This window comes from Drosophila persimilis, unplaced genomic scaffold, assembly GCF_003286085.1.
Source record: "Drosophila persimilis strain 14011-0111.01,24,50 unplaced genomic scaffold, DperRS2 tig00000002-arrow-pilon, whole genome shotgun sequence".
Taxonomy (NCBI): domain Eukaryota; kingdom Metazoa; phylum Arthropoda; class Insecta; order Diptera; family Drosophilidae; genus Drosophila; species Drosophila persimilis.
The window spans coordinates 15,618,354-15,645,745 of NW_020825289.1; the positions used below are offsets into that span (position 1 = coordinate 15,618,354).

A 27,392-nucleotide genomic window follows, 5' to 3' on the forward strand; every position below is an offset into this window, starting at 1 on the left:
AGTTATGCGAAATTTCCATACATACCCATCCTCCACGCGCCTCCATCGTCTTCCATGCAAAACGCCAGTGTGGTCTAGAATGGAATTAAACATTTTCTGTAAATATTTATGATCGAAAGGGGTTGGGAATTTGCTGGAATGAACTATATGTAATAGGAAATAATTGCAGTAAAGAAAGGACTCCTATCTGAGGTTTTGAAGAACCAAAATGTTGCAATATCTTTAATAGCTGAATTTTCTAGCAGGTACTCGAAAAGTTGCTAGTCCGTGAAAAGCAAAGCTTCGGCAGAAAAATCAAGTACAGTTCTCCTCTCAAAGGTTTGATCATGAAATAGAAATGGAGAAAAAGAAGTTCTATATGCAGGTTCTTAATATTCGATACTTATGCTCGATAATTCAGGAATTGAAATAATTCAGATCATATTTGCAGTGCGGGTATTCTGCCCATAACGATATCCATTCCAATAGGACGATGCCTTAGGGTTTCCGCTACCATTTGTTAACGTTATTGAAGCAACAGTTTCTCGACTTATTGCAAAATTCATAAATCAAAAGAACACCCAATATGGAGGAGCTAAAGATGCTCTATAAATTTATAAGCAAGAGCCTTCTTGGGACTCAGCCGCCCATCGCCATTACCTATCTGGTTCGCTCCTTCTTACAATTTTAATTTAAAAGTTTGCGATAACAAATGATGCCCATCCCCTTCTATCCCCTTCTCCATCCACACCACACATAAATACCCACACTCCGTGGCACACATGTACTTAAAATCAGAAATAATGTGCCTGATTTAGTAACCACACGGAGCCCCGCCCCATGCCCTCTACTGTCCTGCCACCCTGCCCAAGCCCAAGGAACCGCCGCGACCACCCACACCCTGCTATCTACGAATGTCTGCGGGATGTAACAAAGGCGAACGAACGAAATAAAGAAATGAAAATAAGTAAACTTTGGCGCTAATAAATTGTTTCATATCTGCGGCGAAGATGTAAGAGGGCAGGAAAGAGATGGAAAGTGTTGGAAGACGCAGAGAGAGAGAGAGAGAGAGAGAGAGAGAGAGAGAGAGAGGGAGGCAGGCGAGCAGATAACTCATACGCCGCGTGCCACAAGTCACACTGAAACGAAGCTAAATGTGCTCCGCTCCTCTTCAAACGAGTTTTGCCATTTTTTTCTGCTTCTGCTGTACGTATGCATATTTATTTCCCCTTTGCTTATCAGTTACTTACCAAAAATTTCAAACAAGACCAAAACACAGAGCAAGAGAGCGAAATAAAGCACATATGAGAAATGGCCAAACACATTACGACTGGCGGCTGGCCATGGCGGGTAATGGTAGGGGTATTCCATCCACCAAACTCACCTCAAAGGAAGTGCATCCCGGCACAATTTATGAAGTCTTTCATGGAGCTCGCTGTCTTTTATTTAACGTCTGTATATAAAGCACATAGTAGATATACAAGTGACAATATATAAATGATAAATGCAACAAAGAAGACACTAAATAACAACTGTAGCGTCGAAGCAGGGAATCCTCTCAAATATCTTTTAGAAATGAGTGGTCCAAACCTGGTCCATATTTCAGCCAATTCAAATAATGGGATGTAGGACCATTATGCATTTATTCGAATACCCACTTTAGATTGTTACAGTCTTTGAACTATGCTTTCATGCCTATGCTGGGGTGTTATCACGTCAATGTTGTCATCCGCTTGACGATTACATCGGAAGTTGCAGGGAGTCTGGCAGTCGAATCCAAGCCATCCACCAAGAACGCCAAGAGATTTTTTAGACGTTACTCAAAATTGATCCGTTCTCATGAAGAGAACATATCCGATTCCATCCATTTTCCCGTTCTCCATTCTCGATTCCCCATTAAAAAACCAGTTTTCATATAAATTTGACAAATTTTATTTATTTAATCATTTAATAATTGCTGGGGAATATAGTTCTATATATTACTATATATATAAGATGTCTGTGTTTATGAGTGTTTGTGTGTGTGTATTTATTGGTAAGATTGTGTGTCTGTGTGTGTGCAGGTATGTGGATGCTTGCAATAAATTACAATATTACTATAATAGTTGTATACTGATCTAAAGACTTAGGTAACTAATGGAACAATTCATCAAACACTATTATTTTTCAGAGTGTAGTTTTAGTTAATTAAAAGGGGGATTGTGGAAGGGCTTAGGTATTAGATACCAAGTTATTGAAAGAAACGGATCATATGTTATACATGCTATATGCGGATGCCAAAAGGGGATATGTGCTAGGTATGGACAGGGGCGATGGCTTCTCAAATAAGGCAGGGCGGAGGACAACTAAACTTAGGCTAAAACTTAAACTGCAGATACAGATACTCGCACAAATGCAACTAGGCCAAAACAAAATTCACAATGCTCAAAGAATACGTACCTAGAATAACATACATTATATACAGATCGCAGATCGTAGACTACGACAACGACTCTCGAAAAAGTTTTCTTTCTTTGGTTTGCTTACTCTTAATGGGCTGCCGCTCTGTCTGCCCCTCTCTATCGAATTTCTATGAACTAAATAGATACATAGATAGAAGTAGAAGTAGAAGTGGAGGAGAGTGCTATATATATTTGATAGGGCTCAAGTCTATCTGGTTATAAATTAGTTATACATGATCTATTTGCTCTAATTTTCGCTATCTGTTTCGCATACTGGTAACTTGTAACTGGGTTAGTTCCTTCCGTCTAATAATACTTAGAGTGGACTAAACTAGGGATTATTTATTAGTTTATGTAGTATATATGGTATAGTGTTTTTTCCATAACTCCTGCGCCTGCGTAGTATGTGTGTGGTGTGTGTCTCGCTCAAGTATTTACAAGGAAGAAATGCTTCGGCTAATTTGGATTTATTTGACTCAATCCCGCTCCTCGTACTTGGGCACAAAGGAGCTCAGGCCTCCCAGCTGTCCGCACTGGTTGTTGTCGTACAGGGACATCTTGAGGCGCTTGCACTTGGCCCGACGGTTCTTGAACCAGAACTGCACATTTTTGCTCTCCAGACGCGGGAACTTTTGCCTGAAAGGAGCAGATCAAACCAGAGAAACAGAGGAGTTAGCCGAATATACTGACAGGGATTACAGGATTACTTTGGATGGGGGAGCTCACCTATAGGGCATGGTGTTCAGGTCCTCCGTATACTTGAGGATCAGATTGTGCGAGGGATGCGTGTTCATGGCGAACCATTGCTCCAGCTTGGGCACTTCCGTGACCGGGTCGATGAAGGTGCGATTCCGCTTCCGGCGCTCCTCGTTCGAGATGCTCGACAGGTTGAGTCCGCCGGCGCCCCCCATCAGGGCGTTCGGCTGGATCCCGGCGGCAGCGGCCGCAGCAGCGGCATGATGGTGCGGATGGGCCGCGGCCGCCTGTCCAAAGGCCGGGATGTAGTGGCTCATGTACATGAAGGATTGCGAGAACATCGAATTGGGAACCATGGGAAAGGGCAGCTGGTCCTTGTGCGGCGCCACGGCACCAGAGAGGTCTGGCGAGGGCGAGCGGAACTCATCCAGGTGACTCACGTCATTCTCGTTGTCCTCCTCGTCATCGTCCATGTCCAGGTCGTCCTCCTCCTCCTTAGGAATGGTGCGCTTCGGCGTGGAGCTCACGACCTCGTGCTCGTGCTCGATGTGCGAGTGGCTGCTGCTGTTGTTGTTGTTGTTTAGGCTGGAGGCGGCATCCACCGGAGGTTCGGCCTCTGAATGGGGCACCTCCTCCACGTGGTGTGCGCTTTCCTTCTCGTTGTCTTGGACGTCACTGGCCTTCTCCTGGCGCTCCTCCTCGGTCTCTCTCAGATTGCCGTTAATCACATCGCTGCCGGCGCTCTTTACACGCTGTGGCTGCTGCTGCTGCTGATCCCCCTGATCCTCCTCCTCCTCCTCGTCCTGGTCCATCAGGGGCGAGCTGCGGTTGCGCTCGTGGGTGGTGAGTGAGAGCGGCAACTGGGGCGTGTTGGGGCGACTTGGCTCCTCCTCCATCTCGTCGGAGTGCTGCGACATGGTGTCGATGTCCTCCGATTTCAGGCTCATGGGGCTCTTTAGATAATCGTGCGTCATGGAAAGATTCCCCATGCTCATCGGCTGGCTGCCGGCACTGCTGCTTGAATTCTGGCCAAGAGGGGCGTGCTGGCTGAGGTAGCCGTTCATGGCGGCGTGACCCAGAGCGCTCATGGCACTGCCCAGACTCCCGCCCCGCATCTCAGCCCGCTTCTGGGCAGCCCGTGCGTTCTTGAACCAGTACACAACGTTGTTGACGTCGAGCGGCTTGCGACCGCGGCGCGACTCCAAGGTATTCAGCTGCACCACATAGGTCTGGATCTGCTGGCGCGAGGGATGGGGATTCTCCTGGAACCACTTCTGCAGTTTGGGCAGCTCCATCTCCGGGTCGAAGCTGGTGCGCATGCGTGTCTTCTGGTTAGGATACTGTGGGCCGTGACCGTGGGTGGCTCCGTGGTGGTGGTGATGATGCATAGACGCGGCATGCATAGGATGCACCAGCATGCTACTATGGTGACCCGCGGCCGCAGCCTGACCTCCGGTGGCATGGTGAACAGCGGCTTCGTTTGCCAGTAGCAGACTCTCCCGACTGCCCATCGATCCTAGAGGATTGTTCACAGCTGCCCCCCCAGCGACAGCCGCATGGGCAGCTGCTGCCGCCGCCGCTGCAGCCATGGCCGAGCCAACGGGGAAGTCCATATCCCCGGGCACGGGCACGGGTACCGCCGACGGAGCCGTCATGAAGGGCAGCATCTTGGGCGCCATGGCCGCCTGTGGCGAGAGCTGGTTGGACCACCACTGGTCGAACTTGCGGCGCAGATCCTCGGACATCTCCCCGCCAGGCATGGCGTACGTGTTCTGGTGCGAGCTGCGGCAGATCTGCGAGAGGGTTACCTGTCATCGATAACGAAAAAAAAGGGAAAAACCAAAGCGAAATGCAGGGGATTAGTCGATGGAACCTTGGAGCATGGAACGAGGGCTGTACATGAGCAACTGTCAACAGTAGCTGCACTAAGACCCACCACCCAGTCACTCACCCAACCAGTAAGCGGCTGTCATAAAAATCACAGACAGAGGAGGAGGGAGGAGGCACTGCCTCAAGTGCACGGATTTACTTAGCCATAAAGGAGCGAAGGCGACGGCGAATGCGACTCCGAAATTGCCTATTACGATATAGAACCCGGGTCTGATACCGCCCGACCGACCCATTATTAACCGACCGGCGATATTAACTGACTGTTGCGTACTGTGCCCCTCCCCCTTGGACATTACTCGCCTCATTCCTCCTCATCCTCATGGCAACGAATCGAAGGCGATAAATAGATAGTCTCTGATAGGCAGCGACACATCAGCTTATGGCGATTAAAACTGAATTTAACAAACAGAAATAGAATCGAAACTCATTCGCCAAAGGTGGGGATAGCTTCTCCTCTAGGGTATCGCGTATTAAATGCTCATAGATATTGCTTTGTCTCTTGTCTGTTGTCTGTTGCGCCAACGGTAATAGATAATGTCTCTGTCTGCGTCTCTGTCGTGGTTCTTTTTTTGTGGTTCTGGTTCTGGTTGTGCTTCTGCTTCTGGGTCTGCTATCAGCTAAGGAGGCGCCCCAAATCACTTAAGCTGCTCAAAACACACGAGCACCCGGGTCAGCAGGAGGGGGTGGGGCGGTAGGCGGTTGGCGGTTGGGTGCGGCAGACACCTAATTGTAAATAAAATGGGTTGACGCTTCTTACGTTATGTGGGGGGGTATTATTGAATTGATTTTCATATCGCCGTTCCACAAAGCTCCTATACGGACACGAACACCCGAAGAACCTCAACGAAGTAGGGGGGAAATGAGAGGGAGTGGGAAAGGCAGAGCGGCAGGGCTAGGAAGAGCTATCAGACAACACACAGAATGGGTAGAAATTATGGTAAATGCTTATCATGTGATTAGGAGGGGCGACAATTGCCTTCGGCCTGCTTTGCTTTGCTAATATTAATCAGGTAGGCCAATAAAATCAGTCAGTCGCAATATCAATTGAAGGGTATTTCTGGCCGTGATTTCGTGTTGTTCGGCGAGCGATGATAGTGCGCTGTTAACTGAACGAGCGGATGATTTATGGCAGCACCATGCACCGATATCTATTCTGTCTATGAATGTGGGTCATGTGAGTGCACCAATGTGGGAGGGCTGCCCAGTCCTAGTCCCAGTCCCAATCCCAGGGCAGGAATTTCAAGTAAGCCTTCTAAGCCGATTTCAATAGGGATACACACAGATACACACAGATAAACACACACGAATACGCACATGCACACATGCCTAAAGATGTTCGCAAAGCTGATTAAAAACGAAAACTATTTCGAAAAAGGATTAGTTAAGTGAACCAAATAAATGAACTCGGCTTAACAAAATTTCTTTGTAGTCATTATCAAAACATTTTCAACGAGTTTAATATTCCAGGACATGCAAAACTTTCTGCTGTGTATCTGTGTGTGTGTGTGTGTGTGTGTTTTAAGGCTCACATCACGCAAATTAGCGACAGTTACCCCACGGAGCCGGTCTCTCATCCAGAGAAATATTTTGCTACAAGTTGTAGCAACTCCAAGAAGGGATCAGAGAGGTGGGGAGAAGGAGAAGCTACTCCATAAACCGCTTATGAATCATTATAGAATTTTCTCATCTTAGTTCAAAATTTTCAGTGAAAGTTCAAAGTGAATGTCTAATTGGTTACCGGGGATGGGCGGCGGGCTCAGCAGTAGACTGCCATAGAACTTACCTCATCCAGAGGACAGCCTGTGGAACGGAGCACTGCGTGCGACTGCAACACGAGCAGCTTAAGCAGCTTGTCCTTGATCTCGCCGAAGGGAGAGGTCTTGGGCCGCAGGATCACGATGCGCAGGGTGATCACGGATGTCAGCTCCCCCACAATGTCGCTCACCGGCACCGCCGGATTGTCCGATATCTGCTCCAGAGGTATGGGCTTCCAGTGCTTGATGATCAGGGAGCCTGCAAAGGAGCACAAAAGGAGAGAGAATTGATTAAGGAAACTCTCCAGGAAAGGAGCATTTGCAGCACTCACCTCGGGCTGTGTTGGCCACCTCCTGTGAGTAGCCCAGCCGCTGCAGGGCGGTCTGGACAATCTCGCTCCAGGGCGTGGCCGCTGCTATGATCACGTAGCTGTCTGTCTCGATGTTGGGCCGACGCTTCCAGGGCTGCCGGCTGTCGATGGTGAGGGAGGCGTGCAGTGAGTGCACCGACTCCACCACACAATGGAGTGGAAGTGATTTGGCTGCAAGAGAGAGCGAGAGAGAGGTCGCGTTAGAAGTGCTTATAATCGGTTTAGTTCAGTCTAGTTCCGAGGGGCACCCATAGACAAATTAAAATTAAAATTAAATAAGCTATTAATACAAATTCAATATGTGCATTATATGTGCAGATTGGCCGCACAAGTATTTACATAAATTATTGCAAGTTTCGGTTAGCCGCAAATGATTTCAGCCGCTTAAAGTGCAGCGGTAGGAGCTGTTTATGCAATAATGCAAAACATATCATCATTACTGAACGATGACTTCAAAATGCATTCCCCTCACCCTTTCAAAAACTTTTTAAATTCATTCATCATTTGTTTTTCAATTGAAAATAAAAGCACCGCTCCGCTCCTTCTCACGCCAAACAATTATGAAAAGCTTACCAGTTCTTTTTTTTTTTTTTAGCAAAATTCAGCAAATAGAACTTACGAAATGTTTGCAATGCCACTACCAATGGGGGCGACTCCCAGGGGTTGAATGGTGGGCGGGAAGGGCAGAGAACACACTAAATAGGCTTAACGCCCCAGGTCCGACAAACATAATGGTATTATTAATTATTCCAATTATAAAAATTGTAAGCAGCCAGAGATTGGCGAACGATTGGCATTTGCTGGGGACCGACAGCTCACAGCGCTGCAGCGTTTCCCGGTAGCCCCTGGGGGCGGCAGTGGGCCAGTGCGGGACGGGACATGGTGAGGCCTCAGACCCACCAACCGAAAGTTCAGCCCAATTACGTGCGATTTTCATGCCGCATACGCTGGGCGGGGTGTGAGTGTGGGTGTGGGCCATGCAAATCTTTTAATTGCCATGAAAACCTCATTGGGGGCCATGGGCATTAAAAATAAATACATCAATTGTGTGTGTGCTCCAGCGTGTTTGTGTGTGTGCCAGTATGCCTGTGTCTGTGCGAGTGCTTACAGGCGAGTGGAAAAGGAATAAAGAATTCAACTATAATGCATCCATGTCCATGTCCATGTCCATGCCAGTCGGTGCCCATTCAAAGCTTAAAGCTATTACCGAGTATTACCAAAAATATTTTCGAATTGGATTAGGATATCTCCATTGTGTTCATTTCCCTTAGCCAAGGATTTACCATGGATGTACGATTGAGAGGTCTTTTACGTCCAGAAACTGAAAAGTACTTTCTCGCTCATCTATCAATCAATCTAGGTGCGCTGCAAATTCGCATAAAATTCGTATTTTCTCAAAATGCTCGTTCAATTTTTGGCTCTAACAAATGCAGTCCCCTCTCCCTCATTTCCACCTCCTATTGGCTTTGGAATTATGCAGTCCCCTGACCAGAATGGTCATTAGTGGCAGCAGTCTAGGCCTATCCAGGGCGTATCCTGGCTAGGGCAGTGAATGCGGAACGTGGAAGCGCTGCGTGCTGGCCGACAACCGAATAATAAACTCATTAAATCCATTATCCATGGAGCCATGATTTGATGTGGCCGAAACAAAAGCGGATTCCATGCAGCACCTGCATGCACGAGCAATATGTATGTGGCTGTGGCTCGTTGGTGGGGAGTCCAAAGCCCACCATAGAACACCCACTAATTGTTGCAACATTCCGCCTGCGATTTCAACGACAAAGCGCGACAGGATCCGGGGCCAGGGGCAAGGCAGCTTTAAGTCACCCGGGCCAACGATGGCAGACAGGGCTTATCCTTATTAGCATTATCAATGGCAGCAGCGAACGAACACAAAAAAGTAATCGAGACAGTCGGGGCCAAAACAAATTGAATTAAATTTGGAATGAAAAAATAAGAACCGTTTGAGGGCATTAAATCTTGCGGCAGCAGACAGCCTGCCATCGCTCTGTGACTACCGCCCCACGCTAAGCTGGCGAACGATTTGCAAATGAACTCTACTTTCCAGGGCTAAGATGATATCCCGCCTCGCCCCACCATTCCTCGCCGCCTTTAAGTCCCTCCCCTCCCCCTTGCCGGCACGCGGCTTCAGATTTATTAACCTGCATTCACGGTAGTAGCCGGCGCCGCAGCAGTAGCAGCAGCAAAAATAATCAAGTCATCGCAATCAACTGAAATTGGAAAATTCCCAGCTCAAGGATAATGGGAACGAAGGTAAACGCCGGGAGCGCCTCTCCCATATCCCCTCTCTCTCTCTCTTTCTCTCTCTGTCTATCTCCATCTGTGCCCTGTTGAAGACTTATAATCTCTTGAAAACTTTCTAGAAATATCTCATGTGCATGAAGGCAGTGGGGCGGGGGCGTGCGGGGAGGATGGACAAGTTTCCATCCACTCGACTTTCTTCTAAGAAATTGACCAATTGGCTGACCACAGAGGCCGGGGCAAACAAATAATTATAAATTGCCCGAGCAAGGACATCAAAACGATTTAATCCTTCGAAGCACACACACACGCACACAGATGGACAATGGAGGTAGGTATTTAGGTGACTGCAAAGGATTATTGGAGCGTCCTTGTAGCAAATATTTATAGTCGTTTTCCGAACTTTTTCGATGGAATAAATTGTGTGATTGTTTATTTATAGGCGGCATATTCATAATTTAGTTATTAAAATCAGTTTTGAGTGATTTGGGTATTTAGGAAAACTACAATTTCAACAGAGCAAAAGTTTTAACAACCAGAAAGGACACGTGACCACTGGCTGGAAGAAAGGGTTGCGTCCCCCGGAAAGGAAGGAGGAGAAGGGTTCGTCTTAAGCCAAGTGAACTGTTGGGAAATTTGCTTATCATTGCTTGACCAGTGCAAAAAATCACAAGGATTTCAAGGGTCTTAAGTAGGCTTCTGCTCATGTGTGCGAGGGGTGGAGTGGGCCTAGGTCCGAGTATGTTTGTGGAAGGAAGAGTGACCGGAAATTAAGCAATAGTCTTAAGGAAATTGCCACAAGTTTCCCCATTCGCTCTGCGCCGGCAAACAAATTTCCATAGCCTTTTCCCTCAGCTCCCCAAGGAATCCCGGCACGTAAGTGTGTGTCTGTGGGTGTCAGTGGGTGTCTGTGTGTGTACATTTTTATTTACACTTTAACTTAAGTCCTACTTAATTGCAAACTCTTTTTAGTAGAATTTTTAATGTGTGCATTTTAATTTATAATGCTTCCTTCAGCTTCCTTCAACCCTATGTTTCTCTGTTTTTTCTGTTTGCAGCTTCAGCCGCATTTGGGGCGACTTAAGAACTTTCCCGGACACGCACACACGCCCACACACAGATACTCACAAAGAACACGAAGGAGCCTCATCTTACACCTTTGCACCCAGCATATCCTTGTCTTAGTCCTTGCCCCTACACTCTTTGCCGCACTGGGGCCTGGCATTTACAAAAGAAAAACATATTAAGCAGGACAATAAAATGAAAATCGACTTGTCTCCTGCCAGAGGTCCTTCCTTGTATATTCCTTGCCGTAGAAATAAACAGCAAAAAGCGGCAAGAAGAATAACACTGAGTTTTCGATTATGGCACAAAGGAATACCCAGGAAAACTAAATAAGTTCTTCGAAACCATTACCGAACTGTTCGTTAATTATATTTCTTTAATCCTTCAATGTAGTATTGCAATCCCTATAAATAATATTACACACTTTAGTTCAAACAGCCTGCTATCGCGTTTCTTTAGTTCTTAAGCTTCTCCATCCATCTCCAGCAGTTAATGAGTCAAGCCTCTGTTCTCCTTTTACGAAGCAACAAAGAATCCCGCTCTTCCAGGGCGATGGATTATACATTGCTTCCACACAAATTTCAGTTGTATTGAGTTCCTTTGAATGATCTTTCACCCTAAAGTGCAAGCTGCTCACTTCTGTTCCGAATCAAAGTCAATGCTCTTCAGCACTTTGAGTTCCACTTGTGCATATGCGAATATTCTGCACTCTGCAGTTCAGTCGATGGTAGGGGCTTCTGAGTCAGAGATTTGTTCTCTTTTTTTTTCTGTCGTATTTGCATTTGTATTTGGGTTTTTCAATAGGGCTTTGGGGGCTGCAAAAACATGTTGAAACTTTTAAGCGGATTATAATTAATGCCGCGAGGCATTTTCTTTCATTTTATCGTCTGCTGTTCGCGTTTAGCGGCCTCCCACCGTTCCTATCCGAACCCCCAGTCCAATTTCTTATCCCTCAGCCTCATTCGCGGCATTAGAAGACGCACATTCGGAATCGGTGCAGTCGGATATGGCCGGAAATCAGGGAATTCTTTAACTATCCAACTCGTCTACACCTGCCCCAAAGGGACCTGCGACTGGGGAAATGGTAATGTGAATGGGTGTGGGAGGGCCGTAAATGTTAGTCAAAAATAATCCTAATGAAATAAGTATGGCCCGTAGCGGTAATTTATTTGAATCCTTTACCAAGCCCAACCCTTGCCCTTTCTCCACACTGACCCCCACTCCTTCCCCTTCGGCCTGCTCAGCTGCTAAGTTGGCATCGCATCGGCCTCTTGGGTTAGGCTTTGGAATTGTCTCAAGTTTGGTTTTTGTTGCGTAATAAATTCATTTTTTGTCCTTAGACATGTAAAACTATGCAAGAACAGGAGTGAGAGCAGGAGCTGGGGCTGGGGGCATCTGTGTGTGTGTGTGTGATGTCCTTCGTGCACAGGTGGGCATGCATGTGTGTGTGTCTTAGACTTAATCCCTTTTGTTGCTGGCTTCATATGTTGATTTGGGACCATCATCAGGTGAGTTTTCTTTTGCCAGCACGAAAAACGAAACCTCAGACGGAGGGACACCGAATTCGACAATCTTTGCAGGACACACAGACACATGCATATACACATCCGGAGAGGAAAAGAGAGGAGAGGAGGATATAGGACTAGAGTCCTAGTTAGTTTCAGGTTGTGAATGGATTTTCTTAAGTGGTTCTAAGCTTTGTCTGTGAACCAAACCAGAAAACATGCTTATACATGCGGCCAAGTGGCTGAAGACAGTTCAAGAGTCCATGAGTCCATGGAGTCCAAGGAACAGGCAGAGGGCAGAGAGCAAAGCAAAAGCAGGAGCAGGAGATGGCCAAGGAAAGGACTCTAGTGGCATTAGCAGGCTGCTCAAGGAGATGCAGCACTTCATTAGTTTTGCCAACTTGCGGACAGGACAGAGATCCGAGACCCTGAGACAATGGACAACTGCGAGGCAAACGATAATTGAATGCACAGGAGACGTCGGAAGAGGGTCCGGGACAAATCCTCACAAAAGGATTATGATGTGTATTTTTCGGCCAAATGACTCTCTGGCGAGTGGTGGACGTTTGAGGATGGGGTTGGGGGGCGGCAAACCAATGCAAAGTTATGCTATTGAAGTGGGAATGCCATTTCCATTGCCATTGAAGTAGCTTTCGAACGTGGATTAAATAGAGTTCAAGAAGTGAATAATTAAGGCGTAAAGAATGTAATGAAAGCTGTTTCGAGCGGAGATGGAAAGAACCGCATGAATTTCACGGAGCAGCACTCTAATATGCCAGGAATGCAAATAAGCTAAAATGTTTGTGAAAAAGGATTAAAATTATGAGCTGCAGGATAAGGCAGCCATGTGTGCACACTCGCCGCAAAAGGGATTTTCAATTTGTCAAATTCTATCAAGTGCTCTGACAGCGGCGAAGGAGCAGGGACGGACACGCCGAAGAAGCAGACACAAATAAGGGATTTAAATGTCGATAATGTCTGCAAACACAACCCCAGACGAGATAGACTCGGAGCGAGCGTTCCCCTGGCTCTGGCATTGGCTCTGGAATTGGCTCTGGCCAAGAATCAAAAGCTGAAAACCTTTGAACCAAACCTAATCACAGCCGCATTGTGGAAAATAATAAGAAAATGTGAATGACTGCTCCTCCCCCCAAATAAAATGTTGAAAAAGCATGCGAGAACCAGAATCAGCTGCATTTGTTTCAATCATTTTGAATTGGCCAAGAGTCGGTATGTCGGCATGTCGGCCAGTCGGGCCACCCACTGCCCCATGAGGGGTGTGTGCTCGAGCCCTACTCAGGTTCCAGGTTCCAGCAGACTTTGCCACACACAGAGGCCGACGCAGAGGCAGACAAAAGCAAAGGAAAAGGCAAAGGCAACCTTAATCACTTTAGTTATCAATATTACTTATTTACGTTGCTTCTACTTAGCGCTTAAGACGCTTTGACTGTGTGACTGAATTATAGGCATACACTCATACTCGTACATAAATATGCAGACGAGAGGCTCGGTCGGCCTCGGCTAGCATTACGTTTAAATCTTCCTGCTTAAAGCCAAACAAAGTCTCTCTGGCCTGGCTCTGGCTCTGGCTCTGACTCTGGCTCTGGCTGCCGCAAAAGGAGCACAACATGCGATCTGGGCCATTGATTCAATTAAAGCAGGCAAAAACGAACTCGAACAAGGTTTAAAGTTTAAACAGAGCGTACGACTGCAGGTTGGGCACTGCAGATACCCTCGTTTTTCCAAGATAACACCAGAGAATAAAGCGCTTAGAATCGAATATTTACACTTAGAATTAAAAACCAATAGAGTTGCACCGAGAGTGGTAATTGTAAAAGGAAATTGTTTTCACTTCTGAAAATTGTACCAATAATATGCAAATATTTGATCTATAGTAAAAATATTAAGCTGAATGTTTTCATAGCAAATCAACTTATACACTTGATCATAATAATTGGTACATTTTGAAGCTTTTCATTAATAATTAGTTTTATCGTACTTTAAGTGTTTCTCATTGGAATCTTTGCATCCGTTTCAACTGTCGCAATTAAACTCAATGAAGTTGAGATAGAGATAGTGTTGATCAGAGTCTGAGATGCTCTAAGCGGGATATTCGCACTAGTGGCAGGTCAATATCGTGCCACACCCACATGTCCACAGTTGTCAACAAATAATATAATCTGATATTCTGATGTAATTTATGAATTTTTTTTTAACAAAAGATTTTTTTTGTGCCTTTCCTGAACCCACCCAACTGTTCTGTTCATTAGAAATGCACCCTTTTTCTCTTGGCTTAGTTCTGTAAGCCATTTCAAGATGGTAATTTTGTAGAGGAAACCCAATACGTATACGCCTGGTGGTCGCCAGCTTAAACCCGAATTGAAGGCGAACGAGGAAGAGGAAGCAGCGGAAGACAGGCGCGGAATGGTGAACATATATGTATCTATATATACATACATATCAGTATATGTAAGAGTATATATCACGGCATTGATTAATATAATCCGCTTGAAGAAGCTCGCAGTGAATTAAGTTTCATGCACACGACAGAGTGTGTTGTGTCCCTTCTCCTTCGATTCAACACAACCCCGCCACCCCACCACCCCGCCACCAGCTCAACCACCTGCCACAGTTTTAAGTACAAGTTAATGGTGCTTATGCATATTACACTTCAACCCCGGACCACCCTCACCCAAACAGTCACCTTCAGCAGCAACCATTCCGTTCCGTTGCCTTATTAATACCCTGAACTGATTTTTCTCCTCGCCGCTCGTCCCTCGTTCCTCACTTGTTTTATTATTCCTCCCGCCCCGTATCATTTTAAATCGATCCAACTGCAAAGGTTCTCTTCTCCTCTCCACTCAGTCTTTTGTGTCTGCTGCTGCCTCTGCGAGTGCGCAGCGGCTTAATCCGCTGCCAATGAACTGCTGAAGTGGGGGGGGGGCGGGGACTATAAACCTGCACCTCGAGATGGTTGGGGAGACGGAGCTGCAGGAGCTGCCAGATGAACGGCTTTTCAGTGGTAGAAGGTGGCAGGGTGCCGGGTGAACTCCTTGGTTTATTAGTGGCCCACAGACGACGACAGTGACGACGACGATGTCCTACTCAGGAGGCGGAAAGGATGTCGACGATGCTGCGGCACATCGCATTGGTATTTTGGCATTTGGGCTTTGTCTGCGACTGCCTGGCACTGAATGCCTGAGAGGGATGTGGGGGTTTCATTCGGTTCCGAAGCCGATGCCGATGCTGATGCCAATGCCGGAGGAGGATGAAATTTGATCCGGCTGCGGTGAGCGCGTAGCATTGTATTTGCATTAAGCGCAGCCTCAGCTCGCAGGCAATTGAACGGAGTGTCAGGGCAGAGCAGGGCATGGCAGGGAACGGAATGGATGGAAGGGCAAGGAGCTTAATTTGAAGGGGGATTTGCTTCGTGCCATTATAATTCTCCTACCATTCCCCTAACCCTGCCCCTGCCCCTGCCTCTTCTCCCTTATTTTCAAGCCTTTTTTCGTTCTCGTTCTCGTTCTCGCTCTCCGAAGATCTCTGAACTCTGGCCGGGATTAGTTTGAATTTCTCAACAGATTTCTTCACTAGTTGCGGATTAGTGAGCGTTTGGGGGGACGGAGGACGGGGACGGGGGAACCCGCTGCTCTGTGCAGTGTGTGGCGGTATGGAGGGGAGGGGAGCAGCGGGTCTTAAGCCTTGGCCACAAAAGCCAAACCGCAAACACACACACACGCGCACTAATACACTCGGCTGACAGCTTAAGTCCGAAAGCAGAAAACAACAGAGACAGACCAAAGCCAAATCCACAAAAGTTGCGCTCTCTCGCTCTCTCCCAGTCGGTTTCTGCTGGCCACCCCACTGCCACTGAGAGTCAACTTAAAATCTTAAACATTTATCCCCGCGTATTATGTGGCAACTCTGGGCTAATTGCCACACACACATACACACACTTACTCACTCACTCACACAGACACATTTGTTTTTTGTATGCCCCAACATTGGTGGGGTTAGCGTTAGCTTTTCCCACTCCGCTTCACAGCGATTCTCAGTTCCTGTTGCTTTCCGGTTGCCCCACCGACTCTTCGGCCTCTCCCAGCCATCAACATCAGCGCACTAGCCAACGCCAACAACCAGCACCGAGCCCACAGCACCCAACACCATCCGCAGAAGTTACAACTACAACAAATCCAAAAGCAACGAGGAGAGGCAACACCATCTGCGGCATTCAATTTAAGGGGATTAACTGCTAATTTTTTGCGATTTCGCCCAATGCCAGCGGAATGCGAGTTCATTTTTTCTGCTGCTGCTGCTGCTGCTGTGCTTTCCTGTATCTGTATGTATCTGTGTCCAGCACATTTGCATGAGTATTGGTGAAGCATGTGTCATGAAAGGACGGTGGGGGCTTTTACTGTTAAATCTACGAGGATTGCAGCCCACACACACACACACAGACACAACCGCCTGTGGAGTCAATGAAAAAATGTTGCAGCTACCATGCATCAAAGGGAATCGGAATGGATTGATGGAATGCCCATGAACGTAAAATACATGACATAATTAAATTAGCCAAAAGTTTGTATAATCTCTAAGGGGGAAACGGCTGCTAACCACCCATGTGCATCGTACGGGCACCATCGATAGCTCCGTACTTTCCCAGAAGGGTGGAAAACTGGTGTGTTTTCGAACTTTAATCCCAGACAGAACTAAGGTTTTTCTTTGTTGAGTTAAAACAGATTATCAAATTGTTAACGAGAATGCTTAAAGAGCATTAAGGGTTAAATAATTGGATATTTCAGAGCAGCAGGCAGAGCGGCCACTAATATGCCTGAAAGGATGGTGAATTTTAATCTCTCGATTTAATCGGAGAATTTCAATCATTATTTGAGGCTCGAGGCAAGTCCTCTATTAAATGACGAATGAAAGAGATTTTGAAAGATTAAAACTGGAAAGTCCCAATCCATGCGGATCCATATTGTGAGGCACCCATGCAAATCTTCCGCTGCACCCTCCTATTGGTATTGCCATACTCAAGCAGATGATCCTCTCATGTCCATAGTCCATAGTCCAGGGTCCTTTCTCTGTTTTTTACTTATCCTTTCCCAGCCATTATTTTATTTTGAGAGCTTCGTCCTTGCGCCTGCTGCTGCTGCTGCTGCCGCCGTTGGTGGCGGCGGGGGCAGGTGGTGTTTGAGCGCGGCTTAAGATAACACCGAGGACAGTGGGTGGATGGGTGTGTGGGAGGTGCAGACTCGGCGCGCGAGGATGAGCCCACCCCCCCGCCGGCTCAGTTCGGTTTAAGTGCCAAAGCGCCCCATGCATTGTTGTTGCTGCCATCTCCCTTGCCAGCTTTAGTTTGGCTCTCATTCCCTCGAAATCCCTCTCTCTATATCTTACTGTAGGTGTGTGTGTGTGTGCTGAGCTGGTGTCTGCCACTGCTGCTCCACTGGGGCAACAACAAAACAGAATCTAGTGAACTTCATAGGGATTAGCCTGCACGAAAGCAACAGATTTAAAAGCTTTCGCTCTGCTTTTTAAGTTCATTTGAGCGCTTTGTGTGGCTGCCACAGTGTTAGTTTGCATCTGTTTCTGTGTATGTGCTTGTGTGCTACTGCCTTTGTTGACAAATGCGACTTGACAGTGGTGTGGCAAATCCCGTCTGCAACAACACACCCAGACCAGACCAGACCAGACCCATCCACACTCAACAAGACGCCGCACACAGAGACAGCTGTCGGAGCGTTAACAGGAGTGAACTCGGTGGGTCGTCTGCCACAACTCGTTGCATTGTTTGCTGTATGAGTGCTGCAACATGTCCCTGCCACTTCCTCCCACTTTGGTGTAGGTCACTCAGGGAGCCCAGCTCCTTCTCCTCCTCCTACTCCTTCTTCTACTTCAACTTCTACTTCTACTTCATAATCATTCACCATTCAACACGCACTGCTTAGAGTTATGGTTGCTTAAGGATTCACTTCACTCAGAGGCACTGTCCGCTTCCCCCTCCCTTTCCCCCTCGCTCCACCATTCATGCACAATGCTACACATAATCTATATCCTCAAACATAATCCGATTGCTGGCCATCAAGCATAAATACGGCCAAACAGAAACACACACAGATACTAGAACGGAAACCGGCGCGGAACACACAAAACACAAGAAGCCGAGAACCCGAAAACTCGAGACGCAAGAGAGAGCAGAGTAACAAACCTTCTTCGAGCATGTTTGGAAAGATACTGAAACCGAAACCGAAACTCAGCTGCGAGAGCCCCCATGCAAAGGCATGACACACGGATACACACATAAACATTCTCGCCGACACACAGATGCAGATACAGAGACGGCCACCGAGGCACGCACACAAATGGATAGCAACATGTGGCTCTGGGCGCTCTCTCTCTCTCTTTCAGCACTCACATACACACACACACACTGTGCGCTCTCTCTTGCCGCCTCGCCACCACCCCCCTCCGTGTCTTTCCATCTCTCTCGCGCGCTGCTCTCTCTCCGTGCCGTTCGCGCTGCCGTTGAGCCCTGTCCTGGCCTCGCATTACGCTTATCAAAGTATATCTCTGGGATTATACGAAATGAATGGAATTAAGGATTAATTTCCAAGGGATGTCATTTCGTTTTGGGATAATGCTCTCTCTCCCTGCACACAGATACAAATACATTTGTGTGTTGGTGTGTCTGTGTGTGTCTCGGGTGTTGGTGTTGGCAACAGCTTAAGCTATAATGGATTCGGGTTCACAGTTTCCCGTCGCTGAGGATGGGGATGGGACTGGGGCTGGGGCTGGGGCTGGGGCTGCGGATGTAGCTGTGGCTGTAGCTGTCGCAGGCAATACGAAGGTTTTAGTTATAAAAATACACCGGAGTTTATAATGCCAAAGGGGGTTATAGAGCAGTGGCCTCCGCAACGGGGGTGAATATTGTCTTGGGAATGGATTAAGATATATGTAGAATAAGGAAACTGGAATACAAATGATCACTACTATGTGGAAAAGGAACAGAACTGGATGGGTAATGATTGTTGTAATGTGAATATTTCAATAGAGATCTCCATAAATGATGATAATTGAGATTTCGAATCTGTTCGATTACCCCCATTGGCCACAACCATGGACGGCCAGCAATCCAGCCAGCCAGCGACGCCTCTGTTCATTATAATACCAAGCGATCCATAAAACGAAGAGTTAAATCCGAAATAATAATCCCGCACGAAATTAAATCCCTCGCCCACACGGCCACCAAACGCAAAGGCCCAGTGCCCCCACCGCCAACCACTCCCCCACAATCCCCGCCACACCCCCCACACCCCACACACCCCTCTCTTCCTGCCCCTTCAGTGTTTGCATGGAAAAAAGTTAATCTCCCAACAGCAGCAGCAGCGGCAGCCGTCGCCATCGACTCATCCACGTAGCGAGAGGCGGAAGGCAGTGCCAGTGGCTGCGTGACAGGGGAAGGGGTAGGGCCAGGGCCTGTCACTGTGCGTGGCTGGCGCTGTGTGTGGCGCTGTTCCCCAGCTCCTGCACCACCCCGTCGCCTTCACCAACAAGCTTGCCCTTCAGGAGAAAACTCCAACTCATGGCATGGCATGGTTTTGGGCCGTTTTGGGCCTTTTTCGGCTGCAGTTGGCAGAGTCGCTGACGTCGACGCGGGCAGCTTTAGCTCTGCCGGTTTAAGGATTAACACAGACACAAGCACAGTTGGGACACACACACACACTCAGAGAGAGCGACACGAACGTACGGACACATAAAGCACACGCAATGCCCGGAGCACAAAATCGTTGGGATTAATGCGGGATCTACTTTATTGCGAAAATATGCTCGACTCGAACCGACCCGACCCGTTTGCTGGCCAGCAAGATAGAGATGCCGATGTGAGGGGAGGGGATCATTTTTGGGAAAAGCAGAGACCCCAGAGAGGGGAATATGATTTGGCATTGGACAGTGCCTATGGGCGTACATCTATGTGTGGGGCGTATCCATGTGTGCGTTTGTGTGACTGGATGGGTGCGTTGGGCATCCATGGATTGTCAGTGACTTAAACGAATTGGGATTACGTTGCGTATGATTCATATGAAGGCTAAAACAACAAAGCACCAGACATCCACTGGCTTTAAACAGAAGTATGTATGCGCACACACATACATATGTGCATACACTTGTATGTATATGCTCATGGCCAGCTCTCGGACGGGCATTTCGAACGGATTACAGCGCAACCAAAAGCCTCCCCATCTCCCACTCAATCCCTTACTGGTCCACTGCTCCACTGCTCCCTGTCCCGTTCAGCTGGTTGGAGCACAAATTGAAAATGGACAAACGGCTGCCAGGCTCTGTCCCTGTCCCTGTCCTCCCCACTTTGCCGGCCAGCCTGCCTGCCAATATGGCCCTGGATAATCCTCTACGCGATCAATAAAGCCAGACCAACTGCAGGCCATCGTTACACTGAGAGAAAATAATGGATACAGTCCCTCGATTTGATTTGAATTACATCTGCATCCAGTGTGTGGACTCTGCTTTAACTCATTTAAACATGTGTTTCACTCAGATGCCATGTCTTTTCTCGCTGTACAGCCATTCCCGGACCGTCCACACACAGCCGTTCACTGTCTGGCGGCAGTGTGGCAAGTGATGGGCTGGGGATTGGTATTGGGATTAGCATCCCCAAAGACTGGCTCGCCTCGAAACTTGCAAATGTCTGGCCCAGGTCTAACCCACCTGGCACACACACACATAGACAGAAGCACACAAACACAGACACGCACGCATACAGAGGCATTAGCTGGCGGCCTAATCCCAACGTTTCTGGCATTGCCAAAGCACTTCAAAAGCAGCAGCGAAACAGGAACAAAAACAAAAGCTTAAGGAGGCAGCCAACGCAGAAGGAGCACAGCCAGCAGGAGCAGCAGCGGCAGCAGCGGCAGGAGAAGTGGCTTGAGCAGGAGTAGGAGAGCAACTCGAAACGTGAAACTTCTCTTCATTTGTGTCTGATGGGATTAGGGCTAAAGCCAGATAAAGGGATAAAGGATTCCCAAATAATGTCGTGCCCTCTGTGCCGCTGCTCAAGCAATACGAACCCGAACCTGAACTCGAACTCGGGCCCAGACTCGAAAGTTTTTGGCGCCAAATTCGCATGCAAAGCAGGCAGCAGAGTCAGACAGCCACCATCAAGGGGGTGAGGCAGCGGCAGAGAGAGACAGAGAGATAGAAAGCAAGAGAGAGAGGGCTCTATTCTCTACCCCTTTTGGGTTGAGCCGGTCGTCGGTTGTCGGTTGTCGGCAAAATGTTCACCGGGCTGAGGCTTAGGTCGGGGATAAGTCGCAAACTTGATGCTTTCGCCTAATGTCCTTGGGTATTGGTAGTGGTAGTGGTTGCTCCTGTTCCGCCTCCACCCCCTGCCTCTCCCCCTTTGATGGTGATTCTGATGCTGATGATGATGATTTTGTTTTCGCTTGTGGATTATAAACGCTCCTGTGCCCAGACCCAGACCCAAGTCCAGGACCAGGCCGAAGCCCAGTTGCATTCGTATTCGTATTCGACTTCGCAGCGAGCTTTGAGATTCCACTTTTATCCCCCAATGCCCATTCTACGTTGGAAAGGTTTCGGTGTGAGAGTAATGTGGAAAAGGACTTGAAGGAAAACATAGAATATTCTGGGAACATGGAGAGAGTAAAGGCCAGAGTAATACTAGGTAAACTAGGAGCTACTATTGTATTGTTCTATTGAAAAGTCCCAGCTAACCCATCCTTCAGAAGCGTCTTTCCGTGTTCTACCGAACTATTCCAATCAGCCTCTTCGCATCAGCTGCAGCTTCTGAAAGTGGAAAGTGCTTGGACCTGTAGTATTCATTATCGGATTGAAGGAGTGTGGCTGTATCTACATAATGCCACTGCATTTTGCATAGTTCACGTAACTGATTTATTGTTGATGTAGCTTCTGTGTTAATAATCACTCGGGCACAGCACAAGGATACGGAATGTGTCTGGCGCGCATGCAGGCAGGCGGAAGTAGTATTTATTTGATTATGTGTACTTCAGTCGATGCCGAACAAAACAGACCACATCCCAGAGGCCCTAAGCTCCTCACAGGAGAGTCAAATCTGGTCGAGTCGAGTCGAGTCCAATCTGTTGGTGCTACTTACGCAGAAGGTGCCCAAAGGACGTGGCCGCAAGCAGTCATCCATAACGGTAGGGGCAGGAGGAGGATACGCATACCGGCTCATCTCCAGTTGTGGCAGATTCGTGTTCGAATTGTCCGTATTGCAAACATGTAAATCCTTCAAATTTGTAGGTCCCCACGCTCCACACTCGCCACCTCTAGGACCCGGATTCAGTGCGTACCATCAATGGAATAAAATGTTCGAAATGGAAATGGAGTTGACCATACAACCTGGTGACCAGCCAGCCGCCAATTTCTCATTCACTGCGAGAATATACCCAGTAGTTCCGAAACTTAAAAGCCGCTAAGAAACGTTTTAAATTCTTTGACAATTTTCCTGACTAATGATACAATTTTTGAAACATTTAAAAGCGGAACAATAGTGCAAATGGTTGAAAAGAACGAATTTGTATAATTTAGGTGCATTTTCTTTCAGTGCACTTGATGTTGGCTTAACTCAATCAGCATCACCTGCAGCATCTGCTTTAGCTCCTTGGGATGTCCTGGCCTGGTGACGCTCTTGTTTGTGAAGTGTGGCGGGAACGGAACTCTCCTTTTCTCTTGCTGCTGCTGCTTCCTCTTCTTATAATCCCAAATGTTCGAAACTGTTGTCTCTTCTTGCTCTTGTCATTTATTCGAATTTGTATCCCGTCTGTATCCATATCTGAGTCCGGCAACATGGTGTCTGTGCCACCCATATGTTGGACCTGAGCTTAGGCTGGGACTGGGACTGGGGTGGGTGGGCAGCATGTGTATGCAGTTGCAGATGGACTGGACTGGGCTCAATCCAGTATCCAATGAGTGCCCCAGAGTGAGTGTAGGACTGGACTGGACACTCTGCATAACGCTTAACACTTAAGCTGCCACCTCGCAGCCCACACAACCAACCTCATCCAGACAGGGGACCGCTTGGCGATATCTATCAGTCCAAGAGTAAGCCAGTCCCCAGAGGACTCAGAGTCCGAGTACGAGTACGAGTCCGAATCGTAGCTAGTTTTGCGTGTGATTGCGAAACTTGTACCACAACCTGTTAAGCCGAGCTATACTCTCCGTTGTCTCTCTGTCTCTCTATCTCTTATCCTTCAGCAGGAGCAATGCAATGCTTTTGTGTCGCTTGATTACCAAAAACTCTACCCCCCTTCCCTTGCTGTGGCAAAGTGTTGAGTGAGTGGAGCCTTGAAAAGTTACTGCGTCCATCAGGGCTTATCAGAGATACTTTGGGTGGCAAGCTCCTGCCCCTGCCCTTGCCCCTGCCCTTGCCCCTGCCCTTGCCCGTGCCCCTATCCTCTTATTATACAATCCTTCAGCTCGGTTGGCGCGGCGCCCTTTAGAACTGTCCCCATTGACATCTGCATAATGTCGGATCGCAGGGGATGCACATTTTTTGAATCCTTGAGCGTGTGCTTATGTCCGTATGGGTGCCATGGCCTATGGCTTATGGCACATGCACAGGCTACTGCTCTGCTCTGCTCTACTTTCAGTGACCAAAACGAAAGCTTTGACCAAACAACAATGATTCAATAGCCAGGGACAGAAGCCGATGGGGCCTGAGAGGCTGAGGCTGTGGCTGAGGCAGAGGCTGCAGCCGCGGCTGTATGGCAGCAGTACAGGCATACAGGCCTCTTTCGAACGCGTTGATCCACAAACGTGTCGTTAACTAAGGCGCAGTGATTTTCAATTGCAGAGCGCGACAGAGTCTGACACAGACGCAAAAACAGGCCCAGAGACAGGGCCGATACGTGTGTGTGTCTGTGTGCATAAGCTTATAGGTGCCAACTGGAAACTGCCAGAGGAGGGAATACAGGCGGTGGCTAGAGGGGGGTATAGGGGGGGTATGGGGGCAGCCTGCATATTGACAAGTGCAGCCGCTTGGGGATTTATTAAGGCTAACGTATGAAAATTTTGCATACTAAACTCTGCATAAATCGAAGCGAGACCGAAAAAGCAACAGCATCAGAATCGGAATCAGAATTGGAACCGGAATCAAATGCAGGAACATAAAAATAGCCCCCAAAAATGGTGGACAGAATGGCGGAGGTGGGGAGGTGAGGCTGGATAAATATCGTGTTGCGTCGCTGAGCAGCTTAGGCGCCATGAACACGCACACACACTCAGATAAAAAAGACACACAGATATAGATGCAGATGCAGATACAGATAGAAATACAGACACAATCGTAGTATAAACAAAACACAGTGCAGCGAGCGACACAGCAGATTTACATATGAACTAATACACACAAACAGACAGATACACACGCATACCATTGTGCATCTGTTGCAAATGGCCATGTTAAATGACAATAATAACAGCAACGACAATAGCAAATGATGGCAGAAACCATTCCCCCAACCCAAACCCCAAACCGAGGCCCCACCGCCCAATCCATAAACCCAATTCTGCAGCCATTCAATCTCCATCTCATGGTATACCGCCTTCCCATCCCACCCCACCCCACCCCACGCACTGCAACGTTTTGTTGTGCAAATCCTCAAAATATGCTACAAAGCACATTACATAGATACGCTAAAGCACACACGCACACACACACACACGCAGAGGGAGACATTCACAAATTCACAACAAAATTCAAATCCAACGCACCGAACTAACTGAACGGGGCATGCTCCACTCCCCTTTTCCAGTGGGTGAGCGGTGAGAGGGTTAAGCTTAAGTCTGAATTTTAGCTGTGCGCCATGTGGATGTGGAAGTGGCATAGAAAATGATGTCAGGCAAGGGAGGCTTCGGCTTAAAATATTAACATTTAAGCGCAGCAGAGAGCTGTAATAATGACAGCAATCGATTGGAGCAGCGATTTTACTGACATTTATCGATTCATTTATCGCCTGTGTCACGTCACCCCCTTTTCACCCTTTTTCTGCGGAATGCGAACCATCAATTGTTGTGTTGCTTCTACAATTAAGTGAGGCAGAAGCCATAAATTGACCCAAACATCAACCAAGTTGAGTGCCACCTGTTGAACACATACGGTGCACGTGTACTCCCACAAAAACACTCGCACACTGCTCCTCATAGATGCACAAAAGGAGCAGAGGACAGCCGCACGTTATGTATACGTCACGAGTGCCCGAGTTGGAACTAGAAATATACGGAGCCAAGCCAAACAGAACCAAGGAACTGAGCCATGGAAAAGAACTTCCTCCAGATCGCACCCACCACCTCACCCACAAAAGCTCCACAAGTGTGTATGCGGTTCATTTAATGCCCCAGCAGAGTGACCTCCGACCCACACCTCTCCAGGGCAGTAGGAAATGTTTGCATGCACACATGCTCGTATACGTATCCAGCTATAGACAGAGATACAAACAGAGAGAGAGAGATAGACACGCACACACACTCGCTCACTTACCCACACACAGAGGGAGAGAGATAGAGAGAGAAAATAAACGTTATGAATGCTTCATATGCTTAATCCAGGGGATTTCGATGCATGTAGGAGTGTTGTGTGTCTTCTGTTGAATGGGATTGAGCATCGTCGAGTTAATGGGGGGGGGGGGCGGGGGAGTGAGAGTGGTTCGTTCGTGTGGGCACTCGCATGCTGTGTTGGTATGCAGAAGGCTTCATAGTTGCTATTGCTATTTCTATCTGGGAGATACTTGCCTTGCATAAGCATCTGCATAGCGACAACTGCACGGGACACATCGATATGGACACAGGTTTACTTTTGTCCCTGGTTAAACTATTGATGAACCAAACAAGATTACCATTGCCATAGCTCAAAGGAGAGCGGCCATGTGTATGGGCTTCAAACGTCCGTTCGTGTCTGCCATGTGTGTGATAGTGTGTGTGCGATATCTGAAGGATACGTGCTAAATTCCCGGCGAGCAAATCAAATGAACTTGCCATGGATTAGGCAGGCGACGTGGATGCGAAAGGAATTTCATTTCTATCTCTATTTACAATTTCCATCTGCTGCTGACGTGATTAAAGTTTCCCTCTGCTTGGGACCCAGCCTTTGACTAATTTCTATGCAAATAATCACGCAACGCACCGGATTATGAGGAGAAGTAAAGTAAATTCCTGCATTTATGCTGCTGCCTCCCCCTTCTGCTCCCTATGGATCCCTATGGATGCCGGGATGACTGGACGCCCCCTGGGCCAGTGAGTGATTTATTGATTAAATTGAAGTAATTGGAAAGCTCCTTTACTCACGATTTACTTTGCTGATGTCGAAGTCCCGTCGCGAGTCCAGGGCCGGATGGCTGAGTAGCTTCTCCGCTTGCTGCTGGGCCTGTTGTACGCCCACGGTCATGCCCAGGGCGGCTGGAGGCAGACACGAAATGCTGCCCCGCTCCACGCGCTCCTCCCTCTCGCGATCCCTCTCACTCTTTGGGGTGGCATTCTGACTAGATGATGCCGTGGACGAGGACAGGGCATTGCCATCGGAATTGTGCACGTGCTGCTGGTGCTGCAGTTGCTGCTGCTGGGCGGGATGTATGGTTGAGGGACTGCCCTCGGCGGAGCGTCGGCCACCCCCTTCCACTGTCACGCCTCCGCCCTGCTGATGCTGCTGCTGTTGGAGCTGTTGCTGCTGCTGCTGCTGCTGCTGGAGCTGGTGATGATGATGTTGCTGCTGCTGCTGCTGTTGCTGCTGATGGTGTTGCATCTGCAGCTGGGTGAGCTTCTCCTGTACGCCCTGCAACGAGCTGCGTCTATGCTGCATGGCAGTCACCTCCTCGCCGGGCACGCCCACCACGCTGTGGGGAGGCGAGAGCGAGTGCTCCTTCTTAACGGCCATGTCCACTAGACTGGCGGCGGCGGAGACAGAGGCCGAAGGGGACTTGGCATTGGCGGCGGCCACAACGGCGGCCGCATTGGCTGCCCGCGTCAAAGCCAAGGCCTGACTCTGAAAGAGAAGAGAATAGGAGATAATGAATAACCCGCCGATTGTCTGGAGTGATGCGAGTACACGTATTTGTCGCTTGTTTACTTAGCTAAATGCTCGAGTGAAATCTCCACTTCGGTCTCCATTCTTCAATCCCTCCATTCTTCGGTCTCGAAATAGAAAACAACCCAAATTCGCTTTATTGATTAAGTCAACAATGGCCAATGGCCAAGGGCCAAGGCCTCGGACTCGGACTCTGAATCGGACAAAGTCTAAGATTCAGTCTCGGATTCAGTTTCAGTCGCAGTCCGAGCCCTGACAGGCGTTGATTTCTATTGATTTGTGAGCCAAAAGGGGACCCAGACCCAGACCCAGATGTGCGTGTGGGGGTCTGCTGTGTGTGTTTGCTTTCTATA

At 48.1% G+C, this 27,392-nt stretch overlaps 1 protein-coding gene across 2 annotated transcripts; it reads right to left on the minus strand.

The window, feature by feature from the left end:
* Positions 1-1,996: 1,996 nt before the first annotated feature.
* Positions 1,997-26,507, minus strand: LOC6593195. 2 transcript variants are annotated; one of them, XM_026986535.1, is made up of 5 exons: positions 26,304-26,507; positions 7,093-7,302; positions 6,790-7,019; positions 3,147-4,924; positions 1,997-3,056 (listed from the first exon to the last, which is right to left on the minus strand). In XM_026986535.1, exons 1-5 carry the CDS (start codon positions 26,401-26,403, stop codon positions 2,897-2,899), a joined length of 2,478 nt encoding a protein of 825 aa, XP_026842336.1. In that variant the 5' UTR covers positions 26,404-26,507; the 3' UTR covers positions 1,997-2,896. The 2 variants fall into 2 exon arrangements, with proteins under 2 accessions (XP_026842336.1, XP_026842337.1); XM_026986536.1 differs by lacking the exons at positions 6,790-7,019; positions 7,093-7,302; positions 26,304-26,507 and adding an exon at positions 5,068-5,127.
* Positions 26,508-27,392: the final 885 nt, after the last annotated feature.